The 25,230-nt window shown below is 44.0% G+C and overlaps 2 protein-coding genes and 1 long non-coding RNA gene across 4 annotated transcripts in view; 1 reads left to right on the top strand and 2 right to left on the bottom strand.

Moving 5' to 3' along the window:
- LOC142666266 (uncharacterized) overlaps window positions 1-25,230 on the top strand; it is a 47,011-nt gene that overhangs the window by 14,210 nt on the left and 7,571 nt on the right. The window lies entirely within an intron of this gene.
- On the bottom strand, window positions 39-13,596 carry LOC142666265 (cytochrome P450 2F3-like). Its single transcript, XM_075846256.1, has 9 exons — window positions 13,266-13,596; window positions 7,215-7,377; window positions 3,589-3,738; window positions 2,864-3,024; window positions 2,479-2,655; window positions 1,539-1,680; window positions 1,271-1,458; window positions 899-1,040; window positions 39-539 (listed from the first exon to the last, which is right to left on the bottom strand). Exons 1-9 carry the CDS (start codon window positions 13,425-13,427, stop codon window positions 361-363), a joined length of 1,464 nt encoding a protein of 487 aa, XP_075702371.1. The 5' UTR covers window positions 13,428-13,596; the 3' UTR covers window positions 39-360.
- On the bottom strand, window positions 19,179-24,213 carry LOC142665791 (aquaporin-8-like). The gene is made up of 5 exons (XM_075845557.1): window positions 23,936-24,213; window positions 20,749-20,875; window positions 20,354-20,565; window positions 20,055-20,189; window positions 19,179-19,642 (listed from the first exon to the last, which is right to left on the bottom strand). Exons 1-5 carry the CDS (start codon window positions 24,211-24,213, stop codon window positions 19,600-19,602), a joined length of 795 nt encoding a protein of 264 aa, XP_075701672.1. The 3' UTR covers window positions 19,179-19,599.

Raw genomic sequence — 25,230 nt, 5'->3', positions numbered from 1 at the left:
ATAGCTGTTGTAAGTGTATGGGCACCTGTACGGGGGGAGGTGGGAGGAATAGCTGTTGTAAATGTATGGGCACCTGTACGGGGGGAGGTGGGAGGAATAGCTGTTGTAAATGTATGGGCACCTGTACGGGGGGAGGTGGGAGGAATAGCTGTTGTAAATGTATGGGCATCTTTAGTCCTAGATCCTCAGGCGAAAGGCAATTTCATAGCACAGGAGCACATATGAACCGGTGACTAAAATCAACACTGCAGAAAATATAATAAAAATGTCCATTTCAAATTGTTCCTATAGTTTTTGCTGAATTTTTGACAAGTCTTTATAGAGCCTTCTCCACCAACATAAAACCACGCCGCTAATTTCTCAAAGGCGCCATTCAGCACAGATATTAAACGGCTCCGGATCGCGGGTCCCACCCTCTACTAATCCGATGGGTCCTCTTTGCCCTGGAGGAAATTTCAGGTTGAACTTCTGTAGAAAACTGACCAAAAAGATGAAGATCTCGGTCTTTGCTAAAGCTTCACCAATACAAGACCTTTTTCCTGCAATAAATAGATGTTATTCGCAGTCTTCTTATGCAAATATCTAGAGTCCTATGGTTATAAATGCGGTAATAATTTGGCAATTCGGTCACAGTTTGGCGGCTACATAAAAAAAAATTATCTATACCGGACATACTTAAAAAATGGGATAATATTATTATGCATAATAGTATTCTAATCATTAAAGTGAATATACGCCCTCAGACACCATATAGGTTCATAACCTATCGTTATGGGGACAGGCGCTATACTTTTCTGGTTTTGCAGATATCCAACCTGACGGACACCACCGATATGAATGCTGACAAGTGTAAAGATCACTTTTTGGTAGATTTAAGTCCAAAAAATAATAATTGTACCTGCTCCAAATGGTATGTGAGCTTCATTCTTCACAAACCTCCCATTCTCATCTAGGAAGCGATCAGGGTTGAACTCTTCAGGTTTGTCCCAGTATTTTTTGTCGTACAGAGCAGAGTGTAAAAATGTGACAATCTGGGTGTCCTAAAAAATAGAGTACAAAAAATTTAATTTTTAAGCGCAAGCTATTATTCTCTGTTATCAACCATTTTGTATGTGAATGAGACTTGTCAGTGGCCAAACGCTGATCTCATAGGTCACTGTACAGTATGTATATAAATTGTATATACACTAAACATCAGGATATAATTTGTGTTTATGGGTCCACGGTACCCGAGTAGCCTGCAGCTTGCTTCATGCGCTACCTCTATTACCTTTGGTATTATGTATCCTTTAAATTTTATATCGTGCAAGGCAGCATGAGGAAGGCCATTGGGGACAATGCTTGCGTATCGCTGCACCTCATGGATTACGGCGTCTGTGTATGGCAGAGACATACGATGCTCCAGGGAAGGCCATTTCTCCGAGCCAAGGACATTTTCTATTTCGGCCTGTACGTTTCCTGCAGAAAAAAACAAGCAAATCAGCAATTCCAGCAGCATGAAGAGGGAGGACATTGCTTGCAATACTAATAATACTTACTCTGGATTTCTGGATATTCCATCATAAATTTAATGGCCCAGCGTATAGTTGAGGAAGTTGTTCCAGTGCCGGCAATGAACAGATTGAATGTCGTCATGGTCAAGCTCTCCATTGTAAAGTGTGAACTTGGGTCATTGGCTTCCTAAAGAAAGAAACGCGGCACGATGTGATGCAAATATAACCATATGTGGGATATGAAATATGTTCTACATGCTGCAGACATAACTACCTATATGTCTGGGCTTCTCAGGCCTGCCTAAAATAATGCATTCATCTCCACAGTGTGTAAAACCCATTGCAACTATGGCAGCCATTTTTGCACTTATCGCAGTGTCAAGCAACAGTTCAGCTCCAATAGAAATAAATTCTTACACGTAATATATGATGTAGCTATCAGAGGTGCAGAGGTTATGGTCACATCCAGGCCCTGAGGGGGCCCATTGACCATTAAAAGGCCCTGTTACAGATTTTGCATCGAGACCCAGGAGCGTCAAGCTGCGCCTCTGTCTCTATCCGGAGTATGAAGCAAATGTGCCAGAATTTATCCTGAAATTGCGCTAGAAAAATGGCGTACATGGCGAGCGCAGAATTTCTGAAAAGCATTGATAGAAAGGGGCTTGTCTAAAATGCACCATTTTTGCTGCAGACTATAGACATACATGTATACCAACCATGATGGGTCGACGTAAGAGAACTGTGTCCAACATGCCTAGCAAGTTGCGCCAAGCCGTTTTGGTTCCAATTGCACCATTTTTGACAACTTGCACCAGTGGCGATGTGGCTCAGCTTCCCCCTGCATGTTTGCTACTCAGGACTGATACACAAAGCCATTGGATCTAGAGGAGACGCTTACAAAAGGTCAGACACCAGTAGGTTCTCTCACAGAGAAGAAACATATTTACAGTTGGAGAAATGTCCCAAAGATGGTTGATGCATTTACCTCATCTATTTTATTTAAGAAACTGTCCACGAAATCTCTGGGGCAGTTGGCGTCCCGTGTCAGAACATGATTATCAATGAGACCTCTGAGGAACGTCTGCAGCATGGTGGCATTCTGGAAGATCTTGTTGTGTTCTCCAGGGAGCCATTTCAGAATCTCAGGAAAAGCATTGTAGAGCTGTAGCATTAAAAGACACCAAAGTCAGTCACTGAACATACCTCCACATATAACCATCTCTTCTGGAGGAAAGCTAATTTGCATAATTTTCCCAAGGAGCATTGCTTTATGCTTGATCTCCACGAGGATAATCAGTGCCTCCAAAATCAAGAGGACCTACATTATTCGGTGTAAGTTCATGGTGATGGATCTATTTTGGTCTTCTCACCTGAAAACCTCGTTTCCCCAGGAAGGTGAGGTTCTCGTTGATCATCTTATGCAATGTCTGGAATGTTTTATCTTCTGTATCAAACCGATCTCCGAACACAATGGAGCAGATCACATTGGAAACGGCAGCAGTCACCTCAGGACCTGGATTAAAAGGTTTCCCTGGAGGAAGAAGAGGATATTATATGGAATGAATTCAAATAGCCATCAATCTTCACATCCGCATTCATAGCTATATGATACTATATGAATACGGAAATAAAGGGTGAAGGAGAGTACTGATCGTGGGCCTTTTCATCCAGTACGACTATAGTATAGGTATAATTGTATTTATATCAAATGCTTATCGTGATAGCCTATGCTCCTTTCACCACTGACCACATGACCTTCAAAACGTACGGTAGCGAGTCCTCCGAGTGGCTCATCCATATGCTCATTCGGGGACGTAGCCCATGAGCCATAGCGACCTCTCCAACAAAGGTCGTAGGGCCATTTGGGCCAGTTTACCATTGTTCGAGCTGATGGATCAGATTTGGTTGCAGATACGATATTAAAGCTACTAGTGCCATTGCCTGGAGAGTGCTACACTTGTGACTTTCCTTGAGTACCGCTATGCTTGGCAACGCCATTGCCCTGCATGGCATCCTGTGAACGGTTTCACAAGTTTTAACCCTAATTGTTCCCCAAAAAGCCATCAATGCCATATAAAATCAGAAAATACTTTACCATTTCGTGCCTTGAAGAGGTCTACCAAAAACTTGGCCTCCTCAACCACTCTTTCTTCAATACTCTTCTTGCCCATCCCAAAGTTACGCAGGGTGGTCAAGGAGAACCTTCTCTGCTGGAACCAGTGAGGTCCATTGGAAAAGACCAAACCTTATGGAAAGCAAAAAAATAACATTTTAATTTTAGGCTTCAAGGCAACTCAAAGCGGCTTAATGATGAAATAATTGGGACGACCCCAACCAACACTTTCTTTTCCCTCGCCCTTGTGGAGCAGTAAATTTAGGTTGATCACCAACAAGTCTATAAATCCATGATCATCCTTGTATGTGAAGTAGTGGTATGTTCTTTGTACTCATTTCATAGATACGTGGCCAGAAAAGTTGGGTGGCAACCAATATGGCCAAAATTTCAGCTGCTACAGAGGTGGGCACCCAACCATGATAGACACCCAACCATGATAGGCACCCAATTTTCCCAAAATCCTGATGGAAAATCGTCTTTGTTATTGTTATGCAGTGATAGGAAGTGTTATCATGGGGACACTGGTGCTGAGCAGTCACAGGCTCTGTACCTTCGAAAACCTCTTTGTTTACAATGCTGGCTGCATCCCGGGAACAGTGCAAAATAGAAATGAGACCCCATTAACCGCTTAATGACCGGGCCATTTTGCACGTTAATGACCAAGGATTATTTTTTGTTTTTCCACGGTCGCATTCCAAGAGTCGTAACTTTTTTTTTATTCCGTCGACATAGCCGTATAAGGGCTTGTTTTTTGCGGGACGAGTTGTATTTTGTAATTTTACCATTTTTAGATGCATATAATATATTGATTAACTTTTATTAACTTTATTTTAGGAGAGAATTGAAAATAAGCAGCTATTCCAGCATTGATTTTCACGTTATAAATTTACGCCGTTTACTATGCAGCGTAAATAACATGTTCACTTTATTCTATGGGTCGGCACGATTACGGGGATACCAAATATGTAAAGGTTTTATATGTTTTTTCTACGTTTGCACAATAAAAACCCTTTTAGAAAAAAATTACTTGTTTTTGCATCGCCGCGTTCCAAGAACCGTAACGTTTCTATTTTTCCGTTGATGTGGCCGTACGTGGGCTTGATTTTTGCGGGACAATGTGTAGTTTTCATTAGTACTATTTTGGGGTACCTATGACTTATAGATTAACTTTTATTTTATTTTTTATGGGGGGAATGGGAGAAAAGAGAGAATTTTGACGTTGTTTTTTGCGTTTTCTTTGGACGCCGTTCATCCGGCGGTTTAATTAATATGTTAATTTTATTGGTCAAGTCATTAGGATCGCGGGGATACCTTATATGTGTATGTGTGATTTGTTTTGACCGTTTTACTAAATAAAACCACTATTTGGGCCAAAAAAGTAGTTTTATTTGATTTTGACTGTAATTATTTATTTATTTTTTTCACAAACTTTATTTAACTGTTTTACATTTTTTTTTTTAGTCCCACCAGGGGACTTCACTATGCGATGTGCCGATCGCATATATAATGCTTTGGTATACTTCGTATACCAAAGCATTATTGCCTGTCAGTGTAAAACTGACAGGCAACCTGTTAGGTCATGCCTCCGGCATCGCCTAACAGGCAGATGCTGAAGGCAGACCTGGGGGTCTTTGTTAGACCCCCGGCTGTCATGGAAACCCGACGGCGACCCGCGATTTGTTTGCGGGGGCGCCGATCCGGTGACAGAGGGAGCTCCCTCCCTCTGTCAAACACATTAGATGCCGCTGTCACTATTGACAGCGGCATTTAATGGGTTAAACTGCCGGAATCGGCGCGCGCTTCGATTCCGGCAGTTGCAGCAGGAGCCAGGCTGTGTATAACAGCCGTGCTCCTGCCGCTGATGGCGTGGGTACAGTGACAGTACCCGCGCCATCACAGGACGGATATATCCGTCCTCCTGCGCGAACTAGCAGCTGCTGAGGACGGATATATCCGTCCTTCGGCGTTAAGGAGTTAAATAAGATCTATGAAAAGCAGATTAATTTACATCTAGTGTATGCTCCAGCCGATATATGCTGTTACTTAACCACTTCAGGACCGGGCTATTTTGAGCCTTCAGGACCTGACCCCGTTTAGCCATTTGTAGCACGTGTTAGTTAAATGGCTATAACTTTTTTATTTGTTGGGCTAGCGACGTGATTATTGTGAAGTTTTTTCCCGTAGACAATGCAGGTTTCTCTTTTTTATCATTTTTATATACATCCTTTTTGCTATTTTAGCATTTATATTCTTAAAGTTTGAAAATAGTAAAAAATAAGCTTTTTTACTTTTCAGCAAATTTTATTTTTTTTTGCTACTGCATAGTTTTACCCTAAAATATACCTTTTATTTGTGATGGTCATTGTCTACCATAAATTTTAATATATTACATGTCTATATAAGGGTAATTGGGTCCGGGCTAGCGTTACAAAAATGATTGGCGGGGGGGGGGGGGGCTGGGGGACGACGGACGGACGGACGGACGTTTTTTGGGGTGGGTATTTATTATGAATTTTGTTTGCACTTTACTTTTACTTTAAATTTTTTCTTACTATGGTCTGTCCCTCAAAGGTCAAAAAAGACTTTATATATATTTTTTTCTTTCTCTTACACCATGTTTTTCCACTGGAGTTGCACAGCAGCAGCAGTTACAGGGGAAATCAGCCCTCTCATAGTGACGATTGTCACTAACTGGGCTGTGCTGGGTCTAGTAAGACCCAGCAGCAGTCTGTCACTAACGGCATCCCGGCGATCATGTGACCAGTCGCTGCCTCTTTTCCTATACACAGCGTTCATTGAGCGCTGTGTAAAAGAGATCGGAGAAGACAGAAGCAGCGAAAACTGCTTCTATCTTCTCCTCAGGGTCCCCGGCAGTCACCGACAGCCGGAGACCCGACATTCAGCTGCCCGATCGCTCAGGCAGCAAGTTAAAACCCGCGCTGTAAAAAGTCTATGGCGCGGTTTGGACCCTGACCGCTGGCCGTAAAAATACAGCCAGCAGTCGGGAACCAGTTAAAGGGGTATTTCTGACTTGTAATGCTATGGTATTCTGATCTGTGGATGCCCAACCTCTGGGACTCTACTGATCCGGAGAACGAAGTGACTTTGGGCCCTTTTGGCATTTAACCTGTGCGGCTGGGAACATTGCTGTGCAGGAAAGTGTGTCAAGGGGGCGCAGTGCTTAACTAGATGATCCTGGGGGGACCAGGCAGTCGGACCCACACTGATCAGAAACTGATAGCAATATGTTATCACTTTCCCTTATAGAAAAACCCCTTTAAAGGGGTCTGTCCTGGTAACAGTCTCTGTTTAAAGGAACAGTTTGGGCTCAACTGATGCACTATGCATGGCCTGAGGGGGCGGGGCATGACATAGATTCTCCTTGGTCTTCTTTCAATCCCTGTGTCATGCTCCGCCCGTAGGCATTACAGAAAAGTTTGGGGCCACTGTGCCCGTTGAAAGTTTGCGTTCCTCCATATTGGAAATTTGAGGCCGATAGTCATTATCTGGCACAATAGCAGGGATAAAGTCTGGCGTGGAGAATGTTACGTTTTTTTTTTAACTGAATTTCTACTGGACACAAATGACTTTTCTGATATCTTCACCTCTTTTCCGGGCAATCCTCTCAAAAACTGGCAAAATCGCCCTCCCACTGAAATCGTCGGCCTGTCCCAGCAGGGCCTCCTTCAGAGTATCGTAGCCATACAGCACCACTGTCGGTTTCCAACCCATGAAGATTGTGTAGACTCGTCCATACTTCTCCCCGAGCTGAAAAGACACCAGAATAATATAAGGCGATATTCACTGCCAGGTAGCTGGTTACTGATTGACTTATCACAATGCAGAAAAGGCCACTACATACCCATTACAGACCCAACCCTAGGAGGGGTTGTTGTTTTTAGGGGTTTACTAGTAGGGTGTGCATAAAATGTAATCATTGTGTAATGAAAACTTCTGCAACTTTCTATGATACTTGGGGTTTCAATTCTTCACAGTTTTCAAGGTCTCTAGTTGTTGTCAGTAACTGGGAACTTTCTTGTTTCCATTTAGAGGCTTAAAATAATCGTAATTATTTCTGGGTGTGTTACAGTATATCATTCCTCTCTCCTCTCTCTCTCGGCACGATCAAAGTTTTCAGCCACTGAATGTAAAAAAAAATAATGTCCCTATTCACTGACTGCAAGCAGAAAACCTGACAATGGTGAGGAATTGAAACCCCAAGTATATTGGAAAGTTGCTGACCTTTTCTTTCTATAATGAATAAGCTTTAGTTACGTTATACTAGAAAAACCCTTTAAAGTATTTCCATTCGCTGACAAAAAGCAGAGATCTTGAGAATGATGAGCTATTGAAACACATTGTATATTCGAAAGTTGCAGAAGTTGACATAATACACTGATTAAGCTTTATTTACATAGGACTGGACCATCATCACAACAACCCCCTATATGGCCTATTAGACTTATTATGTCCACTTTGGGCCCCCTCTGAGCAGGAGTGGAGAGCTGCTAACAAACAGCATTTCTCTCTCTGGCGGACTTGGGTCTGAATGGCTGCCATGTAATACTACATGTCTGGCTGGCTGCATCTTCCCCATGCAAAATAATGTGTTTGCCGTGGGAGCCGGACCCGCGTTGATCAACTGATCGCCACCATGGCTTCCATATTAAGAGCCGGCTGCTGGACCCGTGATGATCAATTGATCGCCACCATGGCTCCCATATTAAGAGCTGGACCTGTGTGGATCAACTGATCGCCACCATGGCTCCCATATTAAGAGCTGGACCTGTGTGGATCAATTGATCGCCACCATGGCTCCCATATTAAGAGCTGGACCTGTGTGGATCAATTGATCGCCACCATGGCTTCCATATTAAGAGCCGGCTGCTGGACCCGTGATGATCAATTGATCGCCACCATGGCTCCCATATTAAGAGCTGGACCTGTGTGGATCAACTGATCGCCACCATGGCTCCCATATTAAGAGCTGGACCTGTGTGGATCAATTGATCGCCACCATGGCTTCCATATTAAGAGGGGTTGTCTGACTTCTGATTATCATTACATTTATGGCCACCTTTACACTCCTCCAGTTATGATAAACTCCATAAATCCCGGCACGGTGGCTCTAACATTTACTATACCTTTTCGGTAAACCCGATGGCAAATGTATTTATTTCTGTTGCTTATATAGCACCAATATATTCCGCAGCGCTGTGTGTATATTGTCATCAGTCACGATCCCAACAATCTAAATTCTCTATCTGTATGTTTTGTGGGAGGAAACCCGCGCAATTCCTGGGAGAACATACAAACTCTGTGCAGATGGTGTCCTTGGTCGGATCTGTACCCAGCGATGCAGGGCAATAGTGGTAACCCCGGAGCCGGAGGGCCAGTCACTTATACCCGGCCCTTTCATTGTATCCCCCTTTGTCCGGATGCAGTAAGCCTTGTTTGACAGGTTTCTTTCTACCTGCTGCACCAGTTTAGTTCTTCTCTCTTACTTTACATAGAGCCTCGTGTATTGCAAACAAATGTAAAAAATGGTGGGTGGGACAAAAATTATAATTCAAAACTGATAATAAATTGTATAAAAAATACTGATACACATTTAAAAAAAATCGCTTTCGAAGATGTACACAGCCTTTATTCGGTGTATACGTGAAAAGTTCCAAACTTTCTATTAAACTTTGTGTTTCAATTCCTCACCGTTTGCAAGATACTTCTAGTCCGTGAATGAGAACACTCTTGTTTACATTCAGAGTCTGCAAACCAGTACATACCTTGTCCTGCTCTCAGCTGAGGGTTTGCTACAATTGTATCCAGTCTAAGCAATGTTCTGTGAGCTAATTCCATCAGCAGCAATAAAAATCTCTAGTAGTTTGCTACAATGTATCAGTCTGGAGTCCAGGCTGTTTAGCTCTAGAACATTACGTAGACTGGATACAATTATATTCAGTTCTCAGCTGCGAGCAAGACAAAGGGGGGGGGATTTATTCTTCTTTCTAGGCCAGTTTTCTGCCGTAGAAAAGTCGCAAATGCCTCATGGCACAACTTTTGCAAAAAATGCGACTTTTAATGCATTTGCATTTCTCATGCCACTTTGAACTGGAAAGTGGCAAGGACATCCGGGGTCGGACAAATTTACGCCAGAAATCTACGTAAATTATATCGCAAATCTGCTCATAGCTGGAGTAAATTTGACACTCTGGTGCACAAACGGGCAGAAACACGCCTAATTTATTAAAACACATGCGCACATCTTACTACAGCGCTCTTTAGGTTCAAACTGACGGATGAAGTGCCAGTCTTAATGAATTCCCCCTTAGGTCTGAAAAGATTTGCAGTCTGTGAATGTAAACTTGAGTGTTCTCATTCACTGACCGCAAACTAATCTGAAAGAATTTAAACAGAATGTTTAAAAGTTGTGGAACTTTTACATTTATAATGTTTATTTACCTAAAACCGAAATACCCCTTAAACATGGAAATTCAGCAGTGCAACCTGCTGGTAACCAGACCTCTAGGTAGGCAGCCACTCAAATTTTTTTTTGCCACTGCCTAGGAAAACCACTACTTGCAAAAATGATTGATTAGAAACACTGAATGGGCCCAGTCATTGTCTTTTATATATCCTATAGAGCAGAGGTTGCAGTTGCACCTAAGTCCTGGTGTATGAGGCGGCCCAAAGTACAGCAGCCCTATAAATGGCACTTTGGAGGAGGCTTCAAGCTGCATCTCTGCATAAGTATAAACAACTTTGCAAAGACAGATATGAGATAGATACTAGATAGATATAGGGGGGGGGGGGTAGGTGGGGCATGTGCTCCGGGTTCAGCTAGGAGGGGAAGGTAGAGGGGGGGCGCCGACGCTCTGGCCGGGTATTCTGCTCCTAGAGGGAGCGCCTGACGTCCCCATCCATATATGGACAGGGACGTCAGGGGCTCCTCCAGGAGAGGAATCCCCGGCAATGCTCTGGCTGGGGATTCCACTCCTAGAGGGAGCCCCAATGACACTATCTACAGGGAGGGGGGGTGGCATTATCTACCAGAGGAGGCTGTTCATTAGGTCACCATATAGTCTCACTAGCCTCAGTTATACAATCTGTTTTAGTCCGGCACTGGCCTCTTTCATTTTCCTCTTTTAATTTATTGTTATGACAACTCCCTTCTATAACTAAATTGCTTGTAAAATGTACAAGTAGTTTTATGCTCGAGATACATTTAAGAAAATGTGAAAAAGATTACACCTCACTGATTGGTAGAGAAATCAAACAGAGCGAGGTGGAAGGAGGTGTTGGAAATTAGGTCCGGAGGGGGGGGCAAGCTGAATTTTTTCCCCAAGAGTTGGAGAAGCTAGCTACGCCGATAGATCGATAGATAGGTGCGCATAACTACAGATGAAGCAGAGGATTATAATATTACAGGTCGGGCCGCATTCCTCTTACATGTGAACATTTCTGCAGTAATATAATGAACGTTCTGGACTCCGGTGCTCGCTCGGGACTTGTTGCAGCTTTTCTCTCATCGCTCCAGCTTGCACTGAGTTTCTGCTTAAGGGTATGTTCACACGGCCAAATTTCAGACGTATACGAGGCGTATTATGCCTCGTTTTACGTCTGAAAATATGGCTACAATACGTCGGCAAACATCTGCCCATTCATTTGAATGGGTTTGCCGACGTACTGTGCAGACGACCTGTTATTTACGCGTCGTCGTTTGACAGCTGTCAAACGACGACTCGTAAAAATACAGCCTCGTAAAAAGAAGTGCAGGACACTTCTTTCAGACGTTTTTGGAGCTGTTTTCTCATAGACTCCAATGAAAACAGCTCCAAAAACGAGTTGGTAAAAAAATGAGTTGGTAAAAATGCGAGTTGGTAAAAAACGTCTGAAAAGCAGGGTCTGTTTTCCCTTGAAAACAGCTCTGGATTTTCAGACGTTTTGGTTGACTACGTGTGAACATACCCTTATAAACCGTTTCCTGATCACATTTTTTTCTGGTGGATCACACAAAAATAGGTTGTGGAATTCATTAGTAGATGTCAGATGAGGCCCCCTGCTGGTGCTAGTCTGTACTACTACACTCCACCACAACTAAATGCATATTGCCCTCTGCCCCATCCACTTTCCATTGCTTGCATCACACACGCCTCATTGTGTCTGCCTCCATGGTATATAGATCCTTGCCCTATAGGACTGATTATCCATGACTGCGTTTCACATATCTTACCCATACAGAACCGTGCAAGGAGTCCATGTAACCACAATCCCAGTTTTAGCATAAGTTCCAAATCTTAACACGTATTAAGTCAGAGCAGTGGCGTAGCTATAGGGGTCACAGGACGCAGATACAGTTGAATTTAATGCTGGAGCAAGGAGCTGACGGCTCCTTACTCCAGCATTCACTGTGCCATAAGCGGCTCAGCGCAGGCAGGCGCTATATTGTGACGTCATCGTGTCTGTCTGCGCCGAGTCACTCATAGTACAGACCAAAGGAGGAGAAGTATCCTCCACCCGTTGTGGGGATAGGTAAGTAATTATGTTATATTTTTCTATTAGGACATATGGGGGCATTATACTGCTTATGTGAGGGGGGCTGATATGGTGGCATTATACTGTGGGGGCAGCTATCAGAGCATTATATGGTGGGGGCAGCTATGTGAGCATTATACGGTGGGGGCAGCTATGGGAGCATTATATGGTGGGGGCAGCTATGGGAGCATTATACGGTGGGGGCAGCTATGGGAGCATTATACGGTGGGGGACGTTATACTGTGTGGGGGCATTATTCTGTGGGGAGACAGCTATGGGGTGAAATATACTGTATGGCGCAACTATGGGGGACATTATACTGTGTGGAGGCGTTATACTGTGGGGGCAGCTATGAGCAGAATTATACTGTATGGGGCAGCTATGGGGGACATTATATTGTATGGGGCAGCTATGGGGGACATTATACTGTATAGGGCAGCTATGGGGGACATTATACTGTATGGGGCAGCTATGGGGGACATTATACTGTATGGGGCAGCTATGGGGGACATTATACTGTATGGGGCAGTTATGGGGGACATTATACTGTATGGGGCATCTATGGGGGACATTAGTATGGGGCAGCTATCGGGGACATTATACTGTATGGGGCAGCTATGGGGGACATTATACTGTATGGGGCATCTATGGGGGACATTAGTATGGGGCAGCTATCGGGGACATTATACTGTATGGGGCATCTATGGGGGACATTAGTATGGGGCAGCTATCGGGGACATTATACTGTATGGGGCAGTTATGGGGGACATTATACTGTATGGGGCATCTATGGGGGACATTAGTATGGGGCAGCTATCGGGGACATTATACTGTATGGGGCAGCTATGGGGGACATTATACTGTATAGGGCAGCTATGGGGGACATTATACTGTATGGGGCAGCTATGGAGAGAATTATACTGTGTGGAGGCATTATACTGCGGGGGCAAGTATCAGAGCGTTATACTGTGAGGGGCATCCGTGGGGATGTTGGGCAGGGGTCTGGTGGTGTTGGGGAGGCTTTGGGGGTCCCAAGCTGAATTCTTGCACCAGGCCCCATGAGCCTTTAGCTACGCCCCTGAGTCAGAGCATTACTTGTACACCGTAGTAACCCTGGGACTTACCTCAGTAAAAGTGTTATAAGGTGCGGATTTGTCAATCTGGTGCAGGTTGCCAATAATAGGCCATGGAGTGGGCCCTGGGGGTAAATGTTGCCTTCTCCTCCGTGCAGATATGAAGAGGTAGCCCAGGACGGTGAAGATTGCGATCAGCAGGGCAGACAGCATGTTCCTCTGTGTACTTGACTCTCACACTGTGTCCTGCTGCTGCTGCTGCCCGGGGCTGGGGCTGGGGCTAGTCCTGCACCTCCGAGTGACTCCTCCTCCTGAGTACGAACCTTCCTCTACATCTATAAACGGAGTATATGCTGCAACTATGTATATGTATATGTAACTATGTAACTGTGGCGTATTACTCACCGAACGCTGCATCTTACCTATTCTGACGTTCGGGACCGCAGAGATTTTTCCATCAACGCCGCTTTATGGGGCCCCATTTTGGCGTAGATAGAATTTTTGTAACTTTTTTTTTTTTGTGAGGGGGGGATAGAAAAAAACAGCAAATCCGACATTGTTTTTTGCATTTTAAATATGCGCATTTCGCCATGCGGAATAAATAATGTTACCTTTTATTCTATGGATTGGTACGATTACGGCAATATCCACTATGTATAATTTTTTGGGGGAGTCGGGAAAAAAAGCAATTCTACTGTTGTCTTTTGTACTGTGAAACTTAATTGACTCCCTAGTCCCACTAGGCTAGACATGGCAGGCCTTTGTTAGGCCCCCGACTGCTGTGGCAACCCATCGGCGCCCTGCGATCACTTCGCAGGGCACTGATTGGGTGAGTGAGGGAGTCCCCTCCCTTTGACTATCTAAATGCTGTGGTCGCTATTTACTGCAGCACCTGAGGGGTTAATCGGCTGGGATCAGGGGTTTCTCTGATCCCTGCTTATACAGCAGGAGCCCGGCGGTCAAACACAGCCAGGTATCTGCAGTTGACGGCACCGATACAGCTCCTCAAACGGTACGTCATGGTGGTTTCTCACCATTTTCAAGATCTCTGCTTGTTGTCGGTGAATGGAAACATTCGTGCACCCCCTCCAGACACTGAAAACCTATCACGACTATGTCCAATTGTCACAGAAGCACGGTTTGTTACAGTGAATCAGATCTCTCTCGTAGTAAGCTGCGTACTTATGTCACTGAATATAATGTCCGTTTATAATTTATTACCATTCTCAAGACTGCTGCTTTCTGTCAGTGAATGACAACACACTTCAGGGTTATGATGAGCTGAAGGTTCGCTACAATTGTATCCAGTCTAGGCAAATCTCAATGAGTCTAGGACTCAAGATGGATACATTGAAACATTGTAACAAACAGGGTTGTCTAGACTGGATACAACTATCACAAACACTCAGCTGCGAGAAGTTTTGGGTTTGTATCCCACATTCAACCATTTGAATGTAAATAAAAATGTTTTAATTTACTGACAGCAAACAGAGATCTCTAAAAGCTGTGACAGGCCTCTATGAAGGACTTATAATATTTTAACAGCACAAATCTATCATTCGTCCTAAAAGTTTGCTACAATGTTTCAGTGCAGGTAAAGTGTATCAGCCCACAGTCCAAGCTGTTTACCTCACAGAGGATTGGCTAGACTGTAACAAACCCTCAGCTGTGAGAAGTCTTGGGTCTATATAGGGTTTTTATTCTCTGGAAGTAAACATGAATGTTCTCATTCACTGACAGCAAGCAAAAAAATTCTTGAAAATGGTGATGTTTTCATTAGACCATAATTAATCCTTAGGGCATGTTCACACAGCACTCAAAAAATACAATTTAAATACACTCGTGTAAAAAATTTTTACTAACGGCGCGCTTACCCATTGATTTCAATGTGAAGCTGTCAACCACTTTTTAACGCGTATTTTGGCACGTGAAACGCACTAAAATACATCTCAAATACACGCTGTGTGACCAGGGCCTAACTATGACCCCCATTGACTATGGGAACATTTGGCACGATTTCAGCCAAAGAATAAACCAGGCGTTTTTTTTCTTTTTTACACTACGCGGTTTTTAAATACGCTTGCGTAACAATATGTGATGTATGTACTAACTGCGCGCTGAAATCAATGGGAAGCTCAAACAAGCATTTTGGAACGCGTATTTCGGCGCGTAAAACGCACCAAAATAGGCATCAGCTTCCAGTCATTGGATGTAAATCATTATAGGGGTCGGGGGGCAATGGATTTTGGCACCGTGGAGGACACCATATAAGCACAGGCCTTCTTCATACTCTCTTGACAGTGATTGGGTTAAGGCTGGATTCACACGAGCATGTTCGATCTGTAATGGACGGAACGTATTTCGGCCGCAAGTCCCGGACCGAACACAGTGCAGGGAGCCGGGCTCCTAGCATCATAGTTATGTACGACGCTAGGAGTCCCTGCCTCGCTGCAGGACTACTGTCCCGTACTGTAATCATGTTTTCAGTACGGGACAGTAGTTCCACGGAGAGGCAGGGACTCCTAGCGTCGTATATAACTATGATGCTAGGAGCCCGGCCCCCTGCACTGTGTTCGGTCCGGGACTTGTGGCCGAAATACCTTCCGTCCTTTACGGACCGAATATGCTCGTGTGAACCCAGCCTAATACGAAGCAGTAGTCATTGAATGGAGTGCGCCGCTGGCTTATCAATCAGAGCAGAGGTAAACACCTATCAATATAACACATGGGTGTGCCGAGCAGAGACCTTACAGGAGCTCCGGCTCTGCTATGCTGTAAGGCCGGAAGCTGAACCGCACACTGAGCATGATTTGGCACTTACCCTGCGGCTTCTATAAAGTGACTCCATTTAATGATTAAATGTGTCGTATCTACTCTTTCCTCTAATTTCCAGTGTGTGAACTCCCAGGTCATGACTCCTCTCCTTAAATGCTCTGTGCTGCTGATTTTTTTATTTACTTTTTTTTGTTTTCTTTCAACCAACTATAAGATCCGTGTATCCCACCGTACCACAGTAGATCAATCCGTTACAGATGGCTCAGTTTGCTGGGCTTGTACAGCTTATTAAAGGGCCACCTTATAATAGCGCAGCACTCGTTATAAGAGGAGCGGCTGATGTCAGCGACATATGTGAGACACGTGACATAAAGTAGTGATCGTGTGGGGCCGGGATTGATGTGTTCTTTCTGTCTATCATCCCATTGTAGAACGCTACAGCCACTCTCCAGACTGAAATGGCTGATAACAGGGAACAGTAGACTGAATTTACATAGAAAATTGTATTGTACTGTCCCTTTTAATCTGGTATATAATAGAGCGACTTGGGATCAGTTTTTGAGTCACGTCAGGCTGAGCATTCTGGGAAAGATAAATAAGTTTATCTAACATAGGAACGCCCTGGGTGATGGCCGTGTGGCTCGTATTTCTTCTCTGCAGCATTAGGGTATGTTCACACGAGGGCGTCCGTTACGGCTGAAATTACGGGGATGTTTTCAGGCTGAAACATCCCCGTAATTTCAGCCGTACCGGCATGTGCAGGCGCTTGAACGCCGCGTCAATTACGGCCGTAATTAGCGCTGCTATTCATTGGAGTCAATGAATAACGGCTCCAATTACGGCCAAAGAAGTGACAGGTCACTTCTTTGACAGGTCACTTCTTTGACGCGGGCGTCTATTTACGCGCCGTCATTTGACAGCGGCGCGTAAATATACGCCTCGTGTGAACAGACAAACGTCTGCCCATTGCTTTCAATGGGCAGATGTTTGTCAGCGCTATTGAGGCGCTATTTTCGGGCGTAATTCGGGGCAAAAACGCCCGATTTACGTCCGTAAATAGGCCATGTGAACATACCCTTACTATGTCGTGTCGCTCATCTCAGTCCCTCTTGAAGCAGAACTCACAATCTAATTCCGGCCCGCACACGCTAGGTGGTCATCTGACCTGAGTATGTTTTGGATTTTTGTGGTTTCCTCTCATATAAACCTAAGGAGAGTGAGCAGATGGCCCCAGCACGCCATGCAGCAACGCCAGACCCGACCCTCCAACATGTGAAGATGGAAAATTGGGAGCTCCGCAGGAAATGCCACAAGTGCCCCACAGGCTTGGACCATTTTCAAAATTCCTGTTTGCTGTCAGTGGATGAATTATTTTACATTAATATTCAAAGGCAGACCTAATACTTCTCACAGCTGAGGGTTCGTTACAATTGTATCAAATCTAAACAATCCTACGGATCCGTAGTCCTATGTAATCCACATATACAGAACGGTATCCGCAAATACGTTCCGTAGTGCATCTGTAACGCATCCGTATATACGAATCCGCAAAAAAAGCAAACAACAAATGATGCGCGATATCTGCAAACCTGGCGTCGCCTAGCAAAGCTTCCATAATTACGGAAGCGCCTATAGACTTATATGGGGGAGTCCGTGCTGTAATTACGGACAAAAATAGGACATGTTCTATATTATACTGATCATTTCTACGGAACAAACACCCATCCGTGGAAATACGGAAATGTGTCCGTAGCCCATAGAAATGAATTGGTCTGTAATTGGGGATGAAAAATACGGACGTGTGCATGGGGTCTCAGTCCGTAGTCCAGAATGGATACAATTGTAGAAACTTTTAATTGTGAGAAGTAAACAAGAATGTAACCATTCATTGACCGCAAGCAGAGATCTTGAAAATGGTAACATTTAATCCCAGAGGGATTAAGCTTTATTTGCATAAAACTGGAAACTTATTTTAAGCGGACGTAGTGAAAAAGCTTTGATCACTGTGGCACCCCTTTTTTATAGGACAAGTCTTCTAGGTGACGAGTGAGGGTAATAATAGCGGCGTCACCAGGGGTCCCGCTCTCCCTGCGCTGGGGGTGTGGACGTCCTTGAAGCAGGAGCAATTTGTATAGGCTTATTCAGCTTTAGGGGGGGGGGGGGACTGTATAAATCCATCCTCATTTGTCTCCCTTTAGTGGCCACTGTGTGCTACATACATGTAAGTATGTATTTAAAGGGATATTCACATCTCAGACATTTATGGCATATCCCTAGGAAATGCTGTAAATGTCTGATAGCGGTCGCAACCAGGTGGACAAAGCGGCCGGGGGTACGGAATCAGCCGAGCTGGCGGAGCTATGCTGTTTTTGCAACTACCATCGAAGTGAATGGGAGTTACGAAAACAGCATAGCACAGCAAGTTAGGCTGTTTCTGATACCCCGACTACCTCTGCACAGACTCCCCACCAGGATGTGGCGGCCAGTGGCAATCCCAACAGTCGCAGTCGGGGAACCCTTAATTTCGAGTTAGGTGCAAGTCACCACCGCATTGTGGACAGGGCGCTAAAACTGGCATCACTACCTGGCATCATTATGTGTTTGAGGATCTTTATTACTCGCCGTTATCACAGACCTTTTACCCTGAAATATGACAATAAGGAGCAAAGTGCCGCCTTTTATATGTACAGGAACAAGGGCCGTCACAAGTAATAAAGAATAATGCAGCATCACGGGTCTGACGCCCGCTCACAACTTTGGTAACTGATTTCTATGGGCGATCGCTTCATATCCTCCTATAAATCATTAACTCTTCTCCTATAAATCCACCGTCTCAGCCCCTTTTGCGTTTACCCACAAAATCTTATCTCTGCTGAATTACACTTGGCAAGAAACTTCACGCCTTGACCATTTTGTATAGTGATGTAATAACACTGTTCACCAGCAGGTGTCAGTGTTGTATTTGAAATCACTATTTGACCAGGACCAAAATTCGGGACCAATAGGCTGGAGGTTTCCACAAAGTGCCCACAAGATGCCAGATTTTTGGCCACTGGCACAGCAAGAATGATATATATTTCTCTTTTATATGGTCTGTGTGTTGTGACGCTGTGTAGATGGTTGTGCATATGGTGAGGTAACCCACCCAGACGCCAATACTGATCTTATACTTTATTATATTTGTGTGTATTTATATTATTGAAATAATAAAATAAAAAAAACATTTAAAAAAAAAAAAAAAGATGCAATGGGGTTTGGCACTATAGACAGTCGTCATGTGACACAAGGGGGAGGGGCTGTGACGGCGCTGAGAGATATGGGCGCCAATTATAGTATATAATACTGGATGATAGGATGTGATCCGCTGTCTCTTGTCGCCACGTCTACACGTGTCCAGCGGGGTAGCTATAGGGGGTGCAGAGGTAGCTGTCACACCTGGGCCCTAGAGATACCAGTATTATAAATGACGTAAGGTAGGTGGGGGCCCTGTTGTAGAGTTTGCATTGGGGCCTCGGAGCTTCAAGTTACGCCTCTGCACGTGTCCAATGAGTCTTTGCCGCATATCCACGGTGCGTCATTGGGATGAGTGCTACCGGTCTGTATTCCTCCATTATTTCAGGAGTAACCGATGGGACTTTCCTGCCAGTAGAAGCCTATGATAGACGAATGGAGACAATAATTTTATTTCCTATTACTTTAAAATAGGAGTTCTTTGCAGCGGCTTTCCACTTTATCTAATAGAGAGGGGTCCCGAATGAGGGATCCCCCATCTTTGATATTCATATGCCCTACTAGGGTATATGGACAGGGGTTATCCCATCTAGAACAGGACTGGCGCTTTAGATCATAAGAGAAAGAGGGATAAGTCCATGGCCCCCAAGAATGTAAGACGCCCAGACCTCCCCAATCACATTACATTCTTGTGGTTTTTGATACCCCAAAAAACCTTATTGGGCATTCCCTTAAAGGGACAGACCCATCCCTGCAGCCCCTGACCAACCGTGACGTCACCAATAAACCGATGACACATCTCGCATTTCTTCTCATGATAAATTCATTACTTACCGGTATATAAGAGACACTAAGATTGCTCCAGATACCGGGCCCACCCAGTACACCCAGTGGTAATCCCAGTAACCAGCTACGACTGCTGGGCCCAGAGCCCGCGATGGGTTCAAACAGGAACCTGATATGGAGCCTCTGTAAGACAGGAGGGCGGGGTAAGATCACAGCTATATGATGACGTCACACGTACCAATATTAGATCACATTGCAGCCCAGTCCCGCTAGGGTCATATATGTACGTCATAAATGCTGTCCCAATATGACAGAGGGTAATACGAATAATATCTTAGGACGCTCACCCTGCCAAAATGCCAGTTGTCACAGTGAATGCTATAGAATAAGGGGCCAGCGGGGTCCGGCTACGCTCTCCCACTGCTCCCATCACCACTGCAAAAACCAGAAAAAAACTGAAGACTATTTCCACTCCGACTGCTTTGCCCACGGATGTCTCGCTATCCAGCATGCAGACCGCCCCTGTGCGGTTCACAAATGAAGAGTCGTCAGCCAATCCCTGCACGAAACATAACAACAATATCTAAGAAACATGGGAACAATTTGCAAGAGAGTTAAATATTTGGGGGGAAAAAATTGGAAAATATTTCAGCCACAAAATCGAGACTATTGGAAGTTTCAAATAAAAAAAAAGTGGTAAAAACTATAAAGACATTGCAAGAATTAAAAAACCTGCACATACCTTGGCTAACAAAGCTCCCAGGATCCCCCCTGCTAGCTGGCACATCCAATAGGGTAGCAGCAGGATAGGAGTCAGTCCGCCAGAGATGACTACACCTAGAGTGATGGCCGGATTGAAATGTCCACCACTAGAGGCAAGAGAATATAAATGTAGGCGTTATCTATATGGCACCGACATATGGGAAATAAAATGAAAGTTGTAAAAAACCTTCACGAACATTGGGCGCACATAACTCCTTGTGCTAAAGTACTGATCCTTCACCTAATGAGGGCTCCTTTTTTTTGCCATTACTTTATGATCGGAGAAGGTACAACCTTTAACACCTCCACCGATCCTGCGAATTATGGTCAACCGCTCCAAAGATTTAGCGCTGAATCCCCTTTCCCGTTTCTTCCTGCACGCCGGCTACTCGCTGTGCAGAGATTTGCAGCACCACCCCATTCAAGTGCATGGAAAGGGGACATAGCGCTAAATCGGTGCTGCAGCCCCGTCATTCTCCGGATCGGTGGGGGTCCCACCGATCATAAAGTGATGGCATATCCTAGCGATATGCTATCACTTTATAAAATGGGAAGAGACCCTTCAATTTTTTTTCCTTCCCCGCCTTCAAGAAGTCCTAACTTTTTTGTTTTTATCGACATAGCCGTAAAATGGCTTCTCATATAATGTACTGGGAATGGGGGGGAAAAAACTGCGATTCCTCCATATTTTAGCGTTTTGTGTTACAGCGTTCACCTGCGGGTCCGTACCATTACGGCGATACCAAAATTCTTTAAAAAAAATAAATATATATATTGTATTGTGTCGCCATGTTCTGAGATCCATAACTTTTTTATTTTGCGTCGATGGAGTGGTTTGAGGGCTTCTTTTTTTGCGGAGAGCTGTAGTTTTCTTTGGCATCATTTTTGGGTGCATAGAACATTTTTTTGTCACTTTTTTTCAAGTAAGGTGACCAGAAAACAGCAGTTCTAGCCTTTTTTTTTCTGGGTTAAATAAGGTTATATTAGAATAGTTTCGACTTTTACGGACGCCGGGATATCAATTTATTTATTTTTATTCTTTTTTTTACAATACTTCAGGTGGAAAATGTTAATTTTTTATTTTTTTTACTTTTAATAGTTCTTTTTGTACATGACTAGAAACTAAATATTAAACCCCCCCCCCCCGCCCCTAGGGTATTGATTGTTCGCTGCTATAATGCACTGCGATACTTATGTATTGCAGTGTATTGTAATTTTACCGGTTCCTATAGGGCTTAAAGGGAATGTGTCACTAGAATTTTTTTTTATTTTTTTTCAGTTAAACAATTAGTATTTAAGTGATTACACATTGTTTTAATTTTTTCACAAATCAGGAAATATTATAAATTAGATTCTAATTTATAACATTTCTATGTGCTGGCCACTAGAGGGAGCAGTTCCCAAAATTGCAGCATGGTCACTGTGGTAAAGCAACCTCATTGATGTATGCTGCAAATTTGGGGTGGACACACTCCTCTAGTGTCCTCACACAATCCCCCCTCCCTTCTAGTGCCAGGAGAAGGAAGGGTTTGAATGTCTTCAAACCTCCTACACTGTGTGCCGCCATTTTCTGAGCGACTGCACAGTGTAGGAGGATTAGATACAGGGCTCAGCAGACAGTATCACACGAACATAATACACACGAACATACTCGAACATAAATTACCTGCTCCTGCTGCCGCCGCCTCCGCTGGTCTACGCTCCTCTTCCTTGCTCCTTCGCTTCCTTGAACATATGGCCGGAAGCTGCGGCCGGAAGTCGTCATCTGACTGTCCGGCAGCGGCTTCCGGTCCACATGAAAATGGCGCCGGATTTCGCTCTACAAACGAGCTTCGTTTTGGTCTATGTGGGAGTGGCGTATGCGCCGTTCCCACACAGACGGCGTACACCATAGTGAATGGAACGGCTCCCGTTCGCATTCTCTATGGCGATGTATGTGCCGTATTCCATCTCTGTATGTGTCGTCAATCAACACATACAGAGATGAAAAATAAATGGCAGCCCCCATAGAGAAGTAAAAGTCAGAAAACATTAAAAAGTAAAAAATGAGAACACAAATAAATAACATTTTTGAAAATATTATATTAAAAGCAATATCATAAAAAAAAAAAAATCATGACTCCTTCCCTTTAATAGGAACAGAGAAATGGCAGACCTGGGGCCATGGTTATCATCGGCACCCCGCAACCACATCACAGGGGGGGTAGAGATGGGATGTCGATAAAACCCCCCCTTTCTAACGGCTTAGATGCCGCAGTCGCTATTGGCGACAGCATCTAAGTGGTTAAACAGCCGGGATCGGAGTGAATTGTCGGATGCAACATACAGCTGACACCCCGTGAGTAAGGAGCCCAGCAATGACGTATAGTTGAGCCGAAGTTCAATTCTTTTATATTGCTTACCGTTAGTAGGGGTTCGTACGAGGATTGCATTGTACGGGGATAGTCTTGCAGAGTAATTTTTTATGATATTTAATTGTTTTAGAAAAAAACATTTAGTCCCATTAAAAAGACTTTTACTTAAAAAAAATGTGTTAACCATAATGTAGTGTTTTATATATTGATAGGACCTTCTATTACTACCTGTACATGTGAAATGCACAGACATCTGTTAGGGCCAACCTAAAGTATTTCTTAAGAGGCACTATTACTAGACACCCCTAGGGGCCTTTATTAGGTGCAGGGCTGTCAGTATTTACCCATCATTCCCGGCGATCGCAATTTTAGGGCTGACGGGCACAGGACAATAGAGCCCCCTCTTTTGTCTGCACAACCGTGAATACTGATTGAGGTGCAAGAAGGGTTAAACAGCCAGGGTTGGAGTTTTCTCCATCGCCCGGTCGTTACCACAGCGGTGTGTATGTCATTTATAACCACACTCCCGCTGGTGGTCGTGGGAATTACATCCCACTGATGATGTACATTTCCTTCTTTGGACAGTAAGGGATTAATGCGCTTTAGGTATGACCTACATGAATAGCAAAAATGGAATGACATCAGCTACAGTCGTTGGAGGAGATATTGAAGAATGTTCCCAATAATAAACTCAATGATGTCATGGACCTTTGATATGTAATGGTCCATTTTAGTATTTATGGTAGCTACCATAATTGTCACCTATCTTTTGCAACGAACCTTTAAATGGCCTTTCGGCAGTTCTAAACTTGCCTTATATTGCCGAGAACTGAGATGACCACAGCTAACGCAAGACCGTGAGCAAAAGCCGGCAGCAGGGGTCCAGCACCAGTGGGATTGACCAGCACTGAGAGACATCCAATGGAGGTGAAGAGAACACATCCGAGAAGCTCCGCTAGACATGGTTGGACATATGTCTCGAAGATGTTGAGTTCATCTTTCTCTTTATCCTTCGCTGCCAGAGCCTCTCTCGATGTTGAGCCCATGATCTGAAGTTCTGTCTCACTATGGAACTCATGGGGTTTAGCCATATAAGATACTTATATCAGCTGCTGAGAAAACAGATGAACATTAGGGAAAATGGTCTGTTTAGATAAAGGTTCATTCTCCCTTCTCAGTCCAACATATTAACAAGTGTAAGGTCTTGTCAAATATTACCATCTCCTTAGATATACGATGTATACTGTATATACTGTATGGCCAAAAGTACGTAAGCAATTAGAGAGTTCTGGTGTGTAAGTCAGACCCATTGCAAATAGGTTCATAAAATCAAGCACACAGTCATGTAATCTTCGTAGACAAACATTGCTAGCAGTACGGGTCATACTGTAGAGATCAGTGACTATACACGTGTCATTGTCATAGGATGCCACCCTTGTCACAAGTCAGTTTGTGAGGTTTCGGATCTGCTAGATCTTCTCTAGTCACCTGTAAGTGCTATTAAGAGGAACTCGAGTGCCTGCCCAGAGCCCTGACCTCAACCCCAGATAACACCTTTAGGATGAAGTTGAACGCATATTATTGTGCAGTCCCCTCTCTAATTCACGTTGGGAAAAACATTAAGTTCTACGTGCCAACAATGAAGAACTTGTCCTACAATGACCATATTGAAACATGCACACCCTACAAATTGTGCTGTATCCAAAAACATGTTTCGGAAAATTACGTTGACCTTTAGCTGACGTTAAGGTCCAATTCTTCCTCTCAACACTCAGATCCAGCAACCGGATAACTGTCTTATGTGGAAATAGCCATGGACTAGTCTCAACCATGGAGCCCCTTGACCACTGGGCTCACAATGTGTCTCATATTGCCTCGTTATCACAAGTTTAGTTATGATGACTCAAAATAAGAATTTTGGACAAACTTGCGTTAACTCATGACTCAGGGTCATGCAGTTGGAGTAAATTTTTGCCAGTACAACACGATTGCTAGCTAAAAATTGGAAAGGAACGGAAACCTCACTGGATTATGGAAAGAGTCCCAATCTTCTTTGTTTTTTTTTTTACCTTGGGGGAACCCTTGATGGTTACCTCACCAGGGAACCG

Source organism: Rhinoderma darwinii, chromosome 13, assembly GCF_050947455.1.
Source record: "Rhinoderma darwinii isolate aRhiDar2 chromosome 13, aRhiDar2.hap1, whole genome shotgun sequence".
Classification (NCBI taxonomy): Eukaryota; Metazoa; Chordata; class Amphibia; order Anura; family Rhinodermatidae; genus Rhinoderma; species Rhinoderma darwinii.
Note: the sequence above shows the minus strand (reverse complement) of the source record. Positions and strands in the feature narration are given on the sequence as shown.